The sequence below is a fragment of the Sprattus sprattus genome, assembly GCF_963457725.1.
Source record: "Sprattus sprattus genome assembly, chromosome: 5".
Lineage (NCBI taxonomy): Eukaryota > Metazoa > Chordata > Actinopteri > Clupeiformes > Clupeidae > Sprattus > Sprattus sprattus.
This window is the reverse complement of record NC_137924.1, coordinates 12709945-12725249: the sequence shown is the minus strand read 5'-3', so window position 1 is coordinate 12725249 and position 15305 is coordinate 12709945. Positions and strand designations below refer to the sequence as shown.

The 15305-nt window shown below is 43.0% G+C and overlaps 1 protein-coding gene across 10 annotated transcripts in view; it reads left to right on the top strand.

Moving 5' to 3' along the window:
• The first annotated feature begins 2270 nt into the window (after nucleotides 1-2270).
• The window catches only part of LOC308365210 (muscleblind-like protein 2a), a 31360-nt gene continuing 18325 nt past the window's right edge, over nucleotides 2271-15305 (top strand). For 7 of the 10 annotated variants that reach the window (XM_080838573.1, XM_080838567.1, XM_080838574.1 and 4 more), the window contains exons 1-2: nucleotides 3664-3809; nucleotides 8338-9127. In XM_080838573.1, the coding sequence (XP_080694699.1) occupies nucleotides 8954-9127 (174 nt within the window). In that variant the 5' untranslated portion in view covers nucleotides 3664-3809; nucleotides 8338-8953. Of the gene's footprint in view, nucleotides 2622-2797; nucleotides 2921-3663; nucleotides 3810-8337; nucleotides 9128-15305 lie in introns of those variants that run through there. The other 3 variants (XM_080838568.1, XM_080838569.1, XM_080838570.1) reach the window with 3 other exon arrangements.

The following is a 15305-nucleotide window of genomic DNA, read 5'->3' as shown; positions in this document are numbered from 1 at the left end:
GCCAAGTGATAACGAGGTGTGACTTTTTCCACTACCATGTTTTTGGGATGCAAATATATCACTCTTTTGAACACATAATGTTTTGGGAAGAGAAACGTTTTATTTTGCTGGGTCTAGCAAACCTGCTGGACTACTTTCGGCTTGACCAAAACTGGACGAGAACTCTGCTCACAGGACGCTGCCGGGGGTAAGTCAGCGTGATTGCATGACACTGGTGATGGGGAAGCCATACAGATTCATGTCAAAAATCCCGAAATATCCCTTTAAGCCAATATGCAGGTCCTTTGTATGTCCTCCTCCTTTTAACAGTTGTATCAGACAGTCTTGGTAGGTTCCCACGTCTATCTTGGCAATCATTGTCTTGCAATTTGACCATATTTTCACAGGCACCCACTGAATGGATTGCCATAATTTGTTTAGGGCTATGTTGAAAAGAACCACACAGTCTAGTATATCCCCCATAACATTATGTAGATGTTACTTTGTTCTCTTTGCACACAGACTTCTGTTTTTAGGTTGCTGGTACAGTTTCCCTCTGACCCTACTGGTAGATCCTGCTTGTGCAAGCAGACATGTGTGTCATATGGGGGTTTACTTGCCCTTATTCTTGTTAGTAGACATAAAGTGTTTTCCTGACAACGTTTTCATCTTTTCATTATGACCAAAACAGCCCATAATTAATGACATTTAAGTAGGTGAGGATTTCAAGCTAGAAGGATTTTAATCTCTCTTTATTCTACCCGTGTTGTAGGAATTAATAGTTCAGTTTTTCAAATACTCTGTCAGTTGTTTTGAGGAGCTTATGTTTGAGTGTTTCCAACATATTTGAAGAGTCAGAGAATTCCTCAGCCTCTGAGATTCCCTCTCATTCCAAATGGTAATACTTGGCTTGCATTACAAGTCAAAGCCTGGCAAGTTTATGCTGAGTTCGAAGACTTATCACGTATATTCGCTGTGTGTACAGAAGATGCACTGGAAACAGAGATACTATATTGCGCTTGTCCTTTACAGCTGGTCTATACAAAAGAAATGGCCTATGGTGTAATATGAGGCTTAAGCGTTTCCTCCCTTCAATGCTTATTCTCCAGTCTGTTTGAACGTCTGCTCATGTGTGAGGTGACCTCTCCACTCATTGATGTCATTGCCCTCTACCTTTGAAAGACTCTGCCAATATGGCAAAATCAAAGTTAGAATCCCCTCTATATTTAATTTCAGTTTAAAGAGACCACATACATTCAGTCATGCTGCGATTGGCAGCTCCTGCTATAGCTTGAAGATTACTTCATGCTTAAAGCAGCAGTAAGGATTTTTGGCCTGACATTAGTAAGCTAACTATTTAAAAGGCATAAAGTACACCACCAAAATTGGCAGTGATACAAGCTGTAAACATGCTCACTGGTGTCTTTTGCCAATACAGTTGGCATTGTTGCGCTGTGAAAGCGTCTCTTACATTTTTGCAGGGTGTTCCAGCCCTGCACACAGAACTGCATAGTGCATATCCTGGATGGCTAATGGGAACAACACGTGTAATTGTCTGTCATATCATGATCACATTGCATTAAAATTAATTTGGAGATGATACCAAAATACCTGGAAAATAATCTTAAAGGGTGATGCAGGCCTATTCAGAGTATTGAAATGGCCATGTTCACACAAAATACAATGTAGACTAATACAGATAAACAGCCTTCTCAGCCATGGGAGGCATTGGTGCATCTGTAGTGCATAGAGCCTAGTAATTGTAGTAGTAGATTGTTATTGTTATTATGTATGCTATTCTGTAGGTCTGACATTCGTTTAATAAAGTTAATGAGCATATCAGTAATATCACTAACCTAACACAAAATCAGATCAGAAGAATCGAGATCATAGACATATAAACGTTAACATGTCTATGGTCAAGTGGGCCTTTTTTTCCTCTTTCTAGAAGGAGACTTGATATTAAATTCATCATTAGGCCGTTTCTTCTGGTTCCCCTGGTAACAAGCAAACCCATTGCATCGTTGGGTCGTACCATAACCAGATTGCAGGGAGTTTGAACACATCGCTCGGACAAGGGCAATGGTCCAGTAGGCCTATTTGTGGAGAAAAACGTAATTTTGGATTTAAGTGCAAGCTTTGATAAATTGGTTTGTGCAAATGTCCATAGTATAATTTGTAGTCGACGCACAAAACTGCTTTAATGAAAACTCACGTTCATATCATAGCCCTATCAGCTGTCAGATGCTTGTTGATCATACTAGCGCTAACGTAACCTCTGTAAAATAGTTTCCCCACGATTTTATCGACGAGTAAAGTCGAATTCTCTCGAAATGATTTAAGCGGCAGTTGATGGTTAATAACAGTGCCAAGGTTTGTAGATACAATAGGTGCTGCTGAATCAGTTGGTCGAGCTTTTTTCTGTTTGGTCTAGGCGCAGGGTTGGTTTCCGTCCTGTCTGCGTGACTGGTAGCTTGCAGCAGTACAGCAGCAGAGCACATCAGAAGCGATTCGTGACGATGAGGTAAGCAGGACTGTCAATATTCTTGCAACCCGATGTTGCTAGCTAGCAAGCAAGCGTACTTTTGCTTATAGACGTCATTGGATAATGCTTATGTAAACAGCCGTGTGGGAGTCTAGACGTAAGTATTAGTTTCATCATAACCTTACAGTTGTCATTCCAGGCAGTGTTAGTGCATGGTGACGTTATTGGTCCATGCACTCAGGTTACTGAAAGCTAGCATGCTAGCTGACGTTAAATGTTCCGTAGCAGGAAAACTTGCTAGCTTTGAAAGTGGGTGGAAAGCAGCCATCTATATTTGAGCAAACATCTCCACATTGTCACAGTAGTAACTGTCTTGTGGTTTGTCACGTCTAATGGAATGCCTTTGACAGATTCCAGACTTTCTAGGACTCCGATGTCATTACTTCACGACTTACTGTGAGTCTGCGTTTAGTGGGAACTCGGTCGTATTATTTGGAGCACAGCGTTCAAGCTAGCTGGTCTATTAATTGGCAAACGTTATTGTCATCCAACCATTATGTAGCGTCAGACATATTAGACAGTTACACGCTTTAACATACGCTGGGCTGTTAACTGATCACTTTTCTTTTGAACAAATAATTTAGTATTTTTTTTTTTTTGGGAATAGATTTGGTAAGGACAGACAGTAACGTCACAACCGGTTCACTTTGTGACGTTTGTTTACTTTACTTCTCTATCGTCAATATGAACATAACATTTCTGAATACAGCGCATGGTCATCTGAGAAGCTTGGCTTCTCAACTTCTGCATTCATTTATCAGTTTTCATATCTTTAATAACTTTACAAGTGAAATGGTTTACTTAGAGTGCCCTTTACTGACTACAAAATATTTGATTTCTCATTTACTTCCATGAAAATATGTTATGTAGCAACATTTCAATTTAGTTTTCCAACAAACAAGAAGAGCCATCAGAATTAAAGGGATATGTGATGTTTCTGGAAGTTGGTGTATTTCAGCCTCGCCTGTCTGTCTGTTCCTCAAACAGCAGTTCTGTATGTCGTCTGCCATTGGACAGACCTCACTGGGAGGTCCTTCCTGCAGGCGGGCTGGGTTCACAGGAAGGGGGGTGGCCAAAAATGTTTCGGACAGAGTTAAGCAGACTGTCTTTTCCTGTACTGTCGGTGAAAGAAAATCCCTGTGAGAGCATGGACCCTTTGGATTCGACACCATACGAGTGAGAATTTAATGTGCCCAGAATTAAAGTAGACGAAACAATTTGTCGTCATCTCTGTGGATTCAGTAGCATCCACTGAGACTTGAGAGGATCTGCAGCACTATGTGAGGTGGGAGAACCGCTTGTTTTTGCTCTTTTCCTTACTTAGCTTAGATCAAAATGGACAGCATTGTTCTGTTAACCATTTGAGGGTTTGGAGAGAGTCAAGATTGGACAGAGGAAGAGAGAGAGAGAGAGTGAGGGACAAGGAAACCTGTTCGAAAAAGAGAACGAGAGATGGGATACCTTTAAAGTCAGGCACAGGTTGCTAGAATGTGCTGTCTCCCAGCACACCGCTGGCTGGTGCAGCACTGCTACCATTTGCATTCAGGCTGCTTCTGCTCACAGCGGGGAACTTAGCATACCTCTCGCCTCGCCCCAGGAGAGATAAAGGTGCCCCTTAATGCTCTCGGCAACTTACTGTGGGGCTCCCGCACAAGCTTGGGATACGGTGTCTGCGTCTGAACCCCACTCCTCTACCTTCTTTCTCTCTCCCTATCCCTCATGTTGGACTGTTTAATTTGGTCAAGGAGAGATAGATTAGATATCCTGCAGCAGACTCAGCCAAGGGCCCAGTGTCTCATCATAACTGATTTAACATTGCTTTAGATTGAAGACCATGCAGTGTGTCATAATGTTATTCAAATTGCAAGATGAAGGGTCCATTTACAGGGGTAATGGGTGAAGAATTATAAAGTTGCCACCTGACAGTGACTGTAAATGTCTTAGTTCTTTATAGCTACACTTTAATTTTGTGTTGGCTACATATAGCATCACCTTTTCTATCCTTTCCCCTACCAGATTGGATGCAAATTGTTAATTTCTCCACCCTCATATGCGATGTGTTTTCATTGGTAAACAGCAGTGTGTTTGTCATGCCTGATGTCAAGTGATCTCACAAGACTGACATTTTTTATAGGCCAGCAGGCGGACAGAAATAGTAGGCCTATTTTTTTCATCGCCACAAGCGTACTCTTCCTCTCCCTGTTGGTTACTCTTCGATAGATAAGCACTACAGACAGCATCAATCAGAGAGGTAACCTTACTGGAAAGAATATCTCAGTTTACCCCTAAAGCAAAACTTTGATGATTTTTTCAAAAATGACATGCTAGACCAAAAAAAAACATTGGAAGACCAAAATAAATGAGTTGCACATGTTTTTGATGGCTCCCATTCTGCAGTTATTTCACCAAGTCAAAATGGATTGGATTTATGGACTTACTGTAGCCTGAAACGTCTTTTCTTAGCAATTGAGACACTGCTGCGGCATTGTTTGGAGTGTGCCGTAGCATTCTGGAAGAGATTTTTTTTGGGGGGGCTGTGGAGAAGATTTTGCAAGTTTCTTCCCAGTTGCCTTTTTCTCTGTAGGCTACCTCGAAATGTCTTTGTTTGGTTGAAAGAGATTTGGTCAAAATCAGCAGTGTTCTACTTTTAACTTTGCTGACACAGGAAAGTGCTGCATGCATTGCCTCTTACTTTTCACACAAACCACAGCTGTGATGAATATGACTCTATGGCTTCAGCCTAAATACTAAATGATTCCCCAGTTTTTGTTTGATGGCCTTTATTAATAAATGGTTACGTTTACACTTTTTTTTTTCATTTTCCTCATTGGATATTGGTTTTACGCCTAAATCTGATGTTGGCAAATGATTTTATTGTTTAAACATTTTAGGTCAGAATGTTAAGCAGCTCCTTGTAATGGATAAAACCATGGTCTGTATTACCAAGGCTTTTTGCCATAGTAGCATGCCAGTCTTGGACAGTTTCTGAAGGATGTCTTCATTTTCCTAATTCCACAAAACTGGTAGAATGAGAAAATATGTTTCATATGAAAAAAAAAACATCTGCCATGTTTGAAAGGGCACTCCAAGAATCTCCAAAAAGAATTTCAGTGTTGACTGACACGATTGGAAGACTGATATTTCCGTTGTTGCTGATTTATCTGTAGTCGAGGTAATTTAGGCTTACGCATCACCTAGGCTAGATGTTTTTCCCCCTGAAAAGGCAGATGTTAAAACCCACAGTACCAATTAAGGAGTGCTCTCTACAAGCTATTTAAATTTCCCTGGGTGAAAAAAACATACACAATTACCCCAGTTAGCTTGCATTCCAAGCCTTTGGGGAATAAAAATCGTCTCGTTTGTTGAATTAAACGACGCCTGTCTGTAGTGGGAGGGTACTCGGCCTAATTTTCCCTCAGAGTTAGGCTGCTTTCGGCGATGATTGAAGGCATAATTGCAGTCAAACAGTTCAGTCTTGGTTCTATATTTTGTCCACAAATTAGCCTACTCTGAATTTTAAAGGGCCATATTTAAGAGTTAGTATTTTGAGTCTAGGATATCTTCGTTTGCTCTTAACCTTTATATATAAAAAAAAAAAAACATCTGTCGTAATTTCAGGGTATGGCCCTTGTCTTGTGATATAGGCCAACAGCTGAGCATGAAGTGTGTTTAATTGAAATATAATAAACCCCCGTCAGAAAAGCGTTCAAGGGCAGTAGCCCTGATCATCAAACAGGTAATTATGATGAAGTCGCCGTGCATTATGTGATGAGAAGATGAGATGCAAATGGAGCTTGACAGGGTCTTTTTAGAGTTCTGCTAGCCATAAGACTAGCTGCATGGAAAGCACTTTGGTGAGGAGCTTGCATTGAAAGTATGGGCTGACTTTCATAGGTCACAGGAGCATTCAACCTGCTGACCTTGTTTCTGGTTTTGTGATTGGGCCCAAAGTGTTTTAAGGTAGGTATTGTAGGCTAATGCATTGGTAGTGTTTTTTTAACACTATATTTTGGTGATGCCAATTGAACAATGGAATGTTCCATTTGTCATTTGATTTTAAGTGAAACACTAGTGCTTTAATTCCTGGGCAGAATAATTAGGTCTATAGTGCATTTGTAGGGTTGCATCATCTGGAACACAAGCAGAGTGGCCTCTTTGAACTCCAATAGTCATTAGGACTAGGTCTGATGGTTACTGCCCTTACCACCAGTTTGTTTTCTAATGGACTGTCTATTGAACCTTTACCATGTTAGATTGTAATGTTTGCCCTAAACGTGTATTTGACCAGCCTGTAGAAAAAAAAAAAAAAACATGTCCGGTTATAGTGAGGTCCTCATGAGGTTGGCCAGTGGTTAGAGAGTGATGGCGCCTAGATAATGTTCCCAATCTAAATCTTTAATTATCAAGATATTGCACTTGGTGTGTTTTTTCCGACTCACCAAGTTAACCATTACATTCTCATGTCAGCTGCATGTCAAACCTTAATTTGATTGTGTGAGTCATGTATCATCAAAGCATAATCAGCACTTCTAGCCGGATATTAACTCCATACTGCCAACAGCTGGTAAAACAGCAGTGATCTTACTTAACCATCATCTTTTTCAATAGCTGCCATTAAAATCCCCCTAGGCTGCCAAACAGTAGTAAGGGGTGGCAAATGTCAAGGGTAAAAAGCCGAACGAAGCCTGAATATAGCATATTCACAATGTATAGGATGGATCTTTACCATGAGAGAGGGTCTTAGAATTCTGTGAAATCACACATGTAACTCAGGGCTTTGTGCACTGATCTGATTTTCGTCTCGAGTAGGTCAGGTGTGTGAGGTTATGCATCGTGTTATGTTTAATTGGGGTGTCATATGGCGTCCTCCCATCCGTGAGGACTCCCAATCCTCTGAGTTGCCACAATGTTCACATTCCATAAGGCAGGTCAGATCCGATTGCTCTGAAAGTCAGAACACAGTACACATTGCACCATATTTGAAAAAGTCTTTAGCTAAAGAAGAATTTGAGCAGCAGACTTAATTTTTGTTAAGTGAAACTTGCTTAGCTATGTAGCAAAATAGTGTGAGAACATTTTATAGGGCCAGTTATTTAGACAAATAAATCCCCCATCAATGATACTCTTTCATTTTGAACTGTGTATAAAACATCAAGCATACTATTAGTTTAAAGTGCACATTGTTATCAGACACTGCTCCCACTTTTTAATCAGGCGCTCTACCTGTTGTCAAGAATAGTCTAAGCTGCTTATTCTTCTGTTGGAACAGAGGTGATTTTCAAGTAGTTGCGATACAAGCCAATTGATTTAGGTTGTTGTTGCTTTAAATCATCAGTGGGCAAGAATGGGGATTGTTTTGCTAAACTTTCACTTTCAGGAATTGCTGGTGTTGAATGGGAAAAGGGGCTACCATAATAGCATGTCAATCGGTGCAATTACAGGGAAGCAGTGTAACAGTACACTAGCGTAACAGCTTGCAAGAGGTCTGCTCCTTCCTTCAGTGATAACAGGTTGTATGAATGTGATATGAGCACGAGAGTGGGGGCCTCACAGATGTTAAAGCGTTCTACGGTAGGATGAGACGACCAGTTGAGAATGGCTTGGTTGTGTCTGTTGATGTGCTTAAAGTGTCCATGAATGCACCACAGGCTCAGACAGAGATTCCCTCTGAAAATCTCATTAGAGTGAAGACCACTTTCTTTTAATAGGATTAGTAATGTTCCTCCACCAGTACTCCTGGGCCTGTGCTATTCTAATGAGCTGAAATAGACCTTTCACACTCAGCCTTATTTTTCTCTCTCTGCTCTTCACAGATCTCTGTCAGAAAGTGCCTTTCAGATGCCAGCGCCCTCCCGACACTTCTCGCCGGTCCATGTTTGCATCTGATGCCAGCACTCCCCTGCTAGACCTTGGCTCAGACGGCGATCCCTCGCTTGCAAATCTTTGGCCTCCCTGTCTGATTTCATTGGTGAAGGAACCTCGAGCAGAAAGATTTACTGTGGAGAAGGAGGAATTGCCAATGTGGAAAAACCTGACACAGTGGAAAACTCAGAACTTACGACAGTGTGTTAGCACTGAGGTCTCCCAAAAGCGCACCTCGTTGACTACAGTGGTATAAATTGAACGATTGTTTCCAAATCGGTGCATTGGTACTGATGCTTCGTCTGTACGGTGAACGCACTGGGAATGCCTCTGTCTCATAAAAGTGCTCTTTCAACAGGACGCAACCATCCAGAACGCATAGTCTGTTGACTGTCAATTCAGGAGACTGCCGCTTCATCGAAAACAATTTGCTACCAATGATTTGAGATCTCACCAGATCTCACAATTGTCAGAACTATTTCCCAGACTCCTCATTGGTGCCATCTTTAAGTGTGCTTACAGATTCATCTGAACAGGCTAGTGCTAAGGTCAGACCTTTCTAGTGATATGGCTTTCAACCTGAGTTCAATACGTGACACAAAATGGCTGACTCTAGAAGTGTGTCGGCAGTTTCAGAGAGGGACATGTTCACGTAGTGATGAGGAATGCAAATTTGCACACCCACCAAAGAGCTGCCAGGTGGAAAATGGAAGAGTTATTGCTTGCTTCGACTCACTGAAGGTAAGGAATGTCATGCACAATTCTTTGAAAAGACCAGACAATAAATTTCCATAGCCCACTTCTGCATAATATCCCACATTAAACTGGTGAGAGAAAAATGTTAAGTCTTTAAAAATCACATTTTGAAATGAGGTAAACAATTGAGTTGTGTACGGTAACTAAATTATTTTGACCATGATGCAAATATTCAAGTTGATTTAATCATGTTTATGTCAAGTATTATTGTAAGTAGATTATTCAGTTACAGCAATAGGAGAGTTTTGTGATGGCCATGGCAGTTGAGAGTTGAATAGTTCCAGAGGTCCAGCTGCATAATGAGATGCAAGTAGGGAGTTAAAGGTGTTATATCAGCACTACTACTGTTCCATTAGAATCTAATGATTAATAAATCTGATATTTATATATATATATATATATATATATATATATATATATTGTATATATATAATAATCGTCTAAAATGTCACAAAAACATTTTACAGTTATTAAAAAGAGCTTTCTGATAGCCTTGAGTCTCATACAAAAGGACTTATTACAGCTCATTTCACAGCTATTTAGTGAACTCCACTGATACGTACCTACCGTTTGCAGCACCCACAGCAGAAATTCCTTGACATGCTTAGCAAATGCAGGCCCTCAAACTTCGAGTGATTCTGTTGAAATTGAATTTGGTAATTTGTCCTTAGGGGCTTGCTGATAACTGACATGTTAAGCAGCTCATTCGTAGTTCTAGGGATTTTGGGGGGCGCTGGACAAGTCAGCACAGCATTCTCATTATGTTTCCTTGTCCAATGCATGAGTCTTCAGGCCTGATGTGTTCCTCCTAAAGGGAATCCTCTGCATCTCACAGGGTTCATGAGGCAGGTGTTTGCTTTTCCCTCTAACTATTTGTCAGGGGTCACAAATGTGTTTTTCTAAGATAAATACAGCTGTCCTGTTTTTTAAAAACAGCTTCTGCATCCAAATCTTTGTTGGCAACAGACTTTACTTTATCCTTGTGATTTAACTTCTTTTCAGCACGATGTTAAATACACACATGCATTATTCGTGTCTGAAGGTAGGGCCCAGCCAAGAAAAGGAGCATCATGGGCACTGTTTTATGACTCATCAGTAGCTGTACATAAATTGTAGGCTGCACCAAGTGACCAAGTTCTCCCATCTGCATGACTTAAAGCAGGATTATGGGGTTTAGGTGTAAAACTAGCATGCTAACAACCTAAAAACCTTCCAGACCCAAACACGTTGCAAAGGCCACCAGCAGCCCAGTTTCTAACGCGCTGTGAAGGCTTCTTTCACATTTTCACGTGGACCACATAACTCCATAGTGCATAGCCTGGAGGGCTAGTGGGAACCACCGGTGTCCCCATCAGAATATGGGGTGTGGTTGTGCAGTGGTTAGCTCCACCACCCTGGCGGCGGCTGGCCCGGGCTCAATTCCTAATCGCTGCAGGCAGACAGTAAGTCTGCTAATTACCTGACCTTTACCTTCACCAAAGCAAAAGCAAAAGTAGAAGCCTTTAAAAACATAACACAAAAGGTGGCAAATTGTTACATAGTGTTACTATAGACATTTTTCTTTTCGAATTAAAGTATACTTTCATGGGGGAACACCAATGCCCACAGGCAAAGAATATTCTTTTAGATTAAATGATGCAGGGGTGTGCCCACCAACTGCCAATACTTTTCCATGGCCATTCAATAAACCACCCAACCCAAAAACTGGGTGTATTTCTTTGGATGGGTTTTGATGGGTCAGCCCTCACTTATGTAGCAACCAAAAATTCACACCTGCTTAAAATGCATTTGCTGAATATTACAGCAAAACCTTTATCTGAAAAGAAAGTGCAATGATAGATGAGATGCAGGACTCACGTATGATGCTTAGCATATGGTTACGTCAACATCACGTTATTGGTAAATGGTTACGGTTAATTGATTCAGAGGTCTGATTTCATGGGTGAGCTTGGCCTATCAAACTATCTGAGTCATGCTTGAAATGTGGAAAATTGACATTGAAGGAGGAAAGTCATTGCTAACCCAAATGGCACTCACTGAAGGACATCAACATGGGCTATTCTCTAGCAGGCTAAGAGTCAGGGACGTGCACAGGAGTGGGCTAAGGTTGCTTGGGCAACTGCCCATTTGCCCTCTTCGACCGAAGTTGCCCCTCCGAAGGAAATATATATATATTTGCGATCAGGGGATGGGGGCGTGGCAGCAACGGTTAGTGAGAGTTTAAAATGATATTAGCAAAATATGCGATCAGATGACGGGGGCGTGGCAGCTCTGCAGTGAGAAAAATTATTGTGTTGCCCCTTTTTGTCCAGGGCAGACCAACAAAATTCCTGTGCAGGTCCCTGCTAAGAGTGATGCTATGTAGTTTTTGTCTACTAGGAAGAAGTGTAATTTAAAAAGGAGCCCCACATGAAAACTGTATGGCAAGAGTTATTAGAATGCCGGTGAGCTTTGAGTACTTACGTAGTCATGTAAATTGAGGGATGGCTCATTGCTCATTGCATATGACTAGTTTTTCTGATATTTGGATGCAAAGAATGTACAATTGACTTCTTGAAACAAGCTTTTCCAAGCTATTCGATCATACTAAAGATTTCAAAGGTTTTTAATGGTGGTTTAAATTTAAAGGCACTTCTCCAGAAGTCAGTGTTGGTCTGCGGTGTGATCCTTTAACCAATGAGGTGTTGTACCCGGGTCTGGCTATGGAGGGGAGAAGGCTTAGAGGTCGCAAACCTGCCCGCCCTGCTGGACCCTAGTTGGCCTTGCTGTCAGTTATGACGACTCTGGAAAAAAGAGCTGTTTTCCTTACTGGCTGCAGCGCTCCCCTGGGCCTGTAAAGAAGCTGAGGTAGAGGAAAGCTGGGGACGCAGTGACAGTGGGAGGGGGAGGGGAGTAGAGCAGAGAGTGCTGAGGCAGCCTAGACAGGGCATACTGATGATGCAGAGTGTAAGCAGACAGGCCCAGAGCTGTTCGGCTCAGGTGGGGGAGGGCCAATGTGTATCACTTTCAAGCTGATTAAAGGCTCTTTTCTTTTTAAAGCTCATTTGGGTCATTGGGGCGGCGAGGGGAGACTGTGGCTGGAGTGTGTTTGAATGGTGGTGACGGCACAGTGCTGTTCCATTCACAAAGCTCAGCCACTGTCATCTGGCTGTAGCATGTTGTTCCTGCAGTAGCATGTTCCTGCTGTAGCATGTTCCTGCAGTAGCATGTTCCTACTGTAGCATGTTCCTGCAGCCCACTGTCTGAGCTCGATGAAAGGGTTAAGTTGCTCTCTCAAGCTGATGTGAGTCAGTCCTACGTGACGGACAGTGTGAAGTCCTTGAGAGGGTTTGTGGGTGAGCTGTCGAGTGACGTGCCGGATGCGTTCTGAGCTGAGATAATAATGGATTATTTATTCCAAGCCGCTAGAACAGCTGTGAGAATCTCTCTCGGGCTCAGAGAATAGACAGAAAAGTTGACGTGTATGGATTTTAAATGCCCCTTTTTTTTATTCCAAAGCGGTATTGAATACAATGTTGCTGTTAGTACTAGTTTTAATCCACCATACAGTCCACAACAATCTTAACTTTCTTCATTGTCTCAGCCTCACCTCCCTCACTGTCACAGCCTCATATCCCTCACTGTCACGGCCTCATATCCCTCACTGTCACGGCCTCATATCCCTCACTGTCACAGCCTCATATCCCTCACTGTCACAGCCTCATATCCCTCACTGTCACAGCCTCATATCCCTCACTGTCACGGCCTCATATCCCTCACTGTCACGGCCTCATATCCCTCACTGTCACAGCCTCATATCCCTCACTGTCACGGCCTCATATCCCTCACTGTCACAGCCTCATATCCCTCACTGTCACAGCCTCATATCCCTCACTGTCACGGCCTCATATCCCTCACTGTCACAACCTCATATCCCTCACTGTCACGGCCTCATATCCCTCACTGTCACAGCCTCATATCCCTCACTGTCACAGCCTCATATCCCTCACTGTCACGGCCTCATATCCCTCACTGTCACAGCCTCATATCCCTCACTGTCACAACCTCATCTACCTCACTGTCACGGCCTCATCTACCTCACTGTCACGGCCTCATATCCCTCACTGTCTGTTGTACAGAGTTGCAGGAGCTGATACAAATTTGTGTCCTGTGCACTTAGTCTCCTCCCAGGCTATCTTGTTTATCGCACGCTAGTGTTTAACATTCAGTGTGTGGGTGGGGTGACCAGCACACCACATGCTGCTTTATCAGTCTGAGTCTTATTTGTTGATCGAATGCGGCGGCTGAAAACTCAATGTTGTTTGCAGAAATTGCCCCCCAGATCAGCACTGTTGATGTGCTGTTGTCATAAAAATAGATGAAAACAATTGTATTCCTACTTTAATTTCCACACAAATGGAGGTTGAATGGTATCATTTAGATAGTTTGCACTTGCAGTATGTTGTTTGTGTGTTAGAGATTGGTGCATCTACCACCTGTCTCGGGTGCCACCCTTTAAGCCACATTAATGACTCCATGCTTGGGGCAAGATGATTAGCTGTGCATTAATCTTGATCATCAGTTTAGCAGGTTTGCCAGCTCAGCATACTGAATGTCACACCTGCAGAAACTGACCACATGTTGGTCCTAAAATGGCTGTGTTTACTCATGCCCTCCTTGCTGGAAAACAAAGATGTCTTTCATCAGTAGAAGGCTGTCAGTTTTGAAGCCCCCCCTCACTGGCTCTTCAGACCACTGTTTGCCTCATTCTTCCTGTATAGACCTCCCCTTCTCTCTGTCTGAAAAGGAAAGGCCAAGCAGTCTTTGAATTGAATTGGCTGAAATTTAATACAAAGGCCATGTTATGTTTGCTCCAGGTCTGTCCAAGTCTATTTGTGATGCAATCTTCAGGGGCAGTTCCTCTTCGATAACCTTTAGGAGGAAGAGCATGGAGCCCCAGCCTTCCCTCAAGCACAGGGGTCTGCCTGCAGCATGGCTGGGCACTTCATGTCATAACTGGCTGTGTAAAATATTTACTCAACAGGATGACTTTTGCATTTAAATGAGTCTCTGGAAACCTTATCTCCAGATTTTTTTTTTTTTTTTTAGAACATTTCCTCCCTTTCCTACTTTTGTTGAATGTATGTATTGACATCCATCAGCCATGGTCAATGAATGAACCATGTTTGTTCTTTTCCTTGGGCGCGCCCCTACAACAACATTGCATATTTATTCACCTCAGTCTGGCTTATTTCAGCTGCTTTCAACCTGTGTTAGCTTGTTATGCCCGTGTCAAAAGCACTTGGGACCAAACACGGTAGTTCCTTGGTCTAGTGTTTGTAGATTGCCTGTGAGCCAGTGACCCAGCCAACCAGTAGATGGTGAGTGTTGGTTCAGGTGAAGCCCAGTGGCATATAGAACTGAGTTCAAGGGGGTCATCCATCATCCTGTGAACAACATCAAAAGCCCTCACGTGACACGGGGCTCGAGTAGGAATCGATCAACTGTAGGGTCATTTTCAGTCCCGCGTCACCTCTTGCGTTCTTTCTGAAGGAATCGATCAACTGTAGTGTCATTTTCAGTCCCACGTCACCTATTGCGTTCTTTCTGAAGTGAGGCGCCAGCCTTCTGGACTCTTACAGCCACCTGCTGGGCACCCCGTCGCCTGCAGGCACCCGCGCCGGCACCCACGCTGGTGTGACGTGTGGGGGCCTAAGTAGATATGACTTACTGATGTCCTCTGAAGCACTGCGTGGAGGCAGTGGGCAGCAAGCACCCTTGCTGGAGGCCAGGCAGTGGGGTGGGGGGTAGGGGAGGGGAGGGGGAGCTATGGACTGCTGCAGGGTCCCACTGCAGATCCCATGGCTGTGCAAGAACACGAGCAGCAGCAGCAGAAGGAAGCTGTGGAGCTGTTACTGTTGCACTTTATCTGCAGAGGAGACACCGGCTGAGTGAGCACACATACACTCACACCCACACGCACACACATACGCACGCACACACACACTTACGTGCACACACACACACACACACACACACACACGCTTACGCACACGCTATTGTTTGGGGGTATTAATATCCTGCATGTCAGCAGTTGTTGTTGCTTCCCATCTGTAAGGGGTTTAATAGTGAAGTAAACAAATGCATGTCTTAATGACCTCAGGGGAAAAGATACAGACTATGC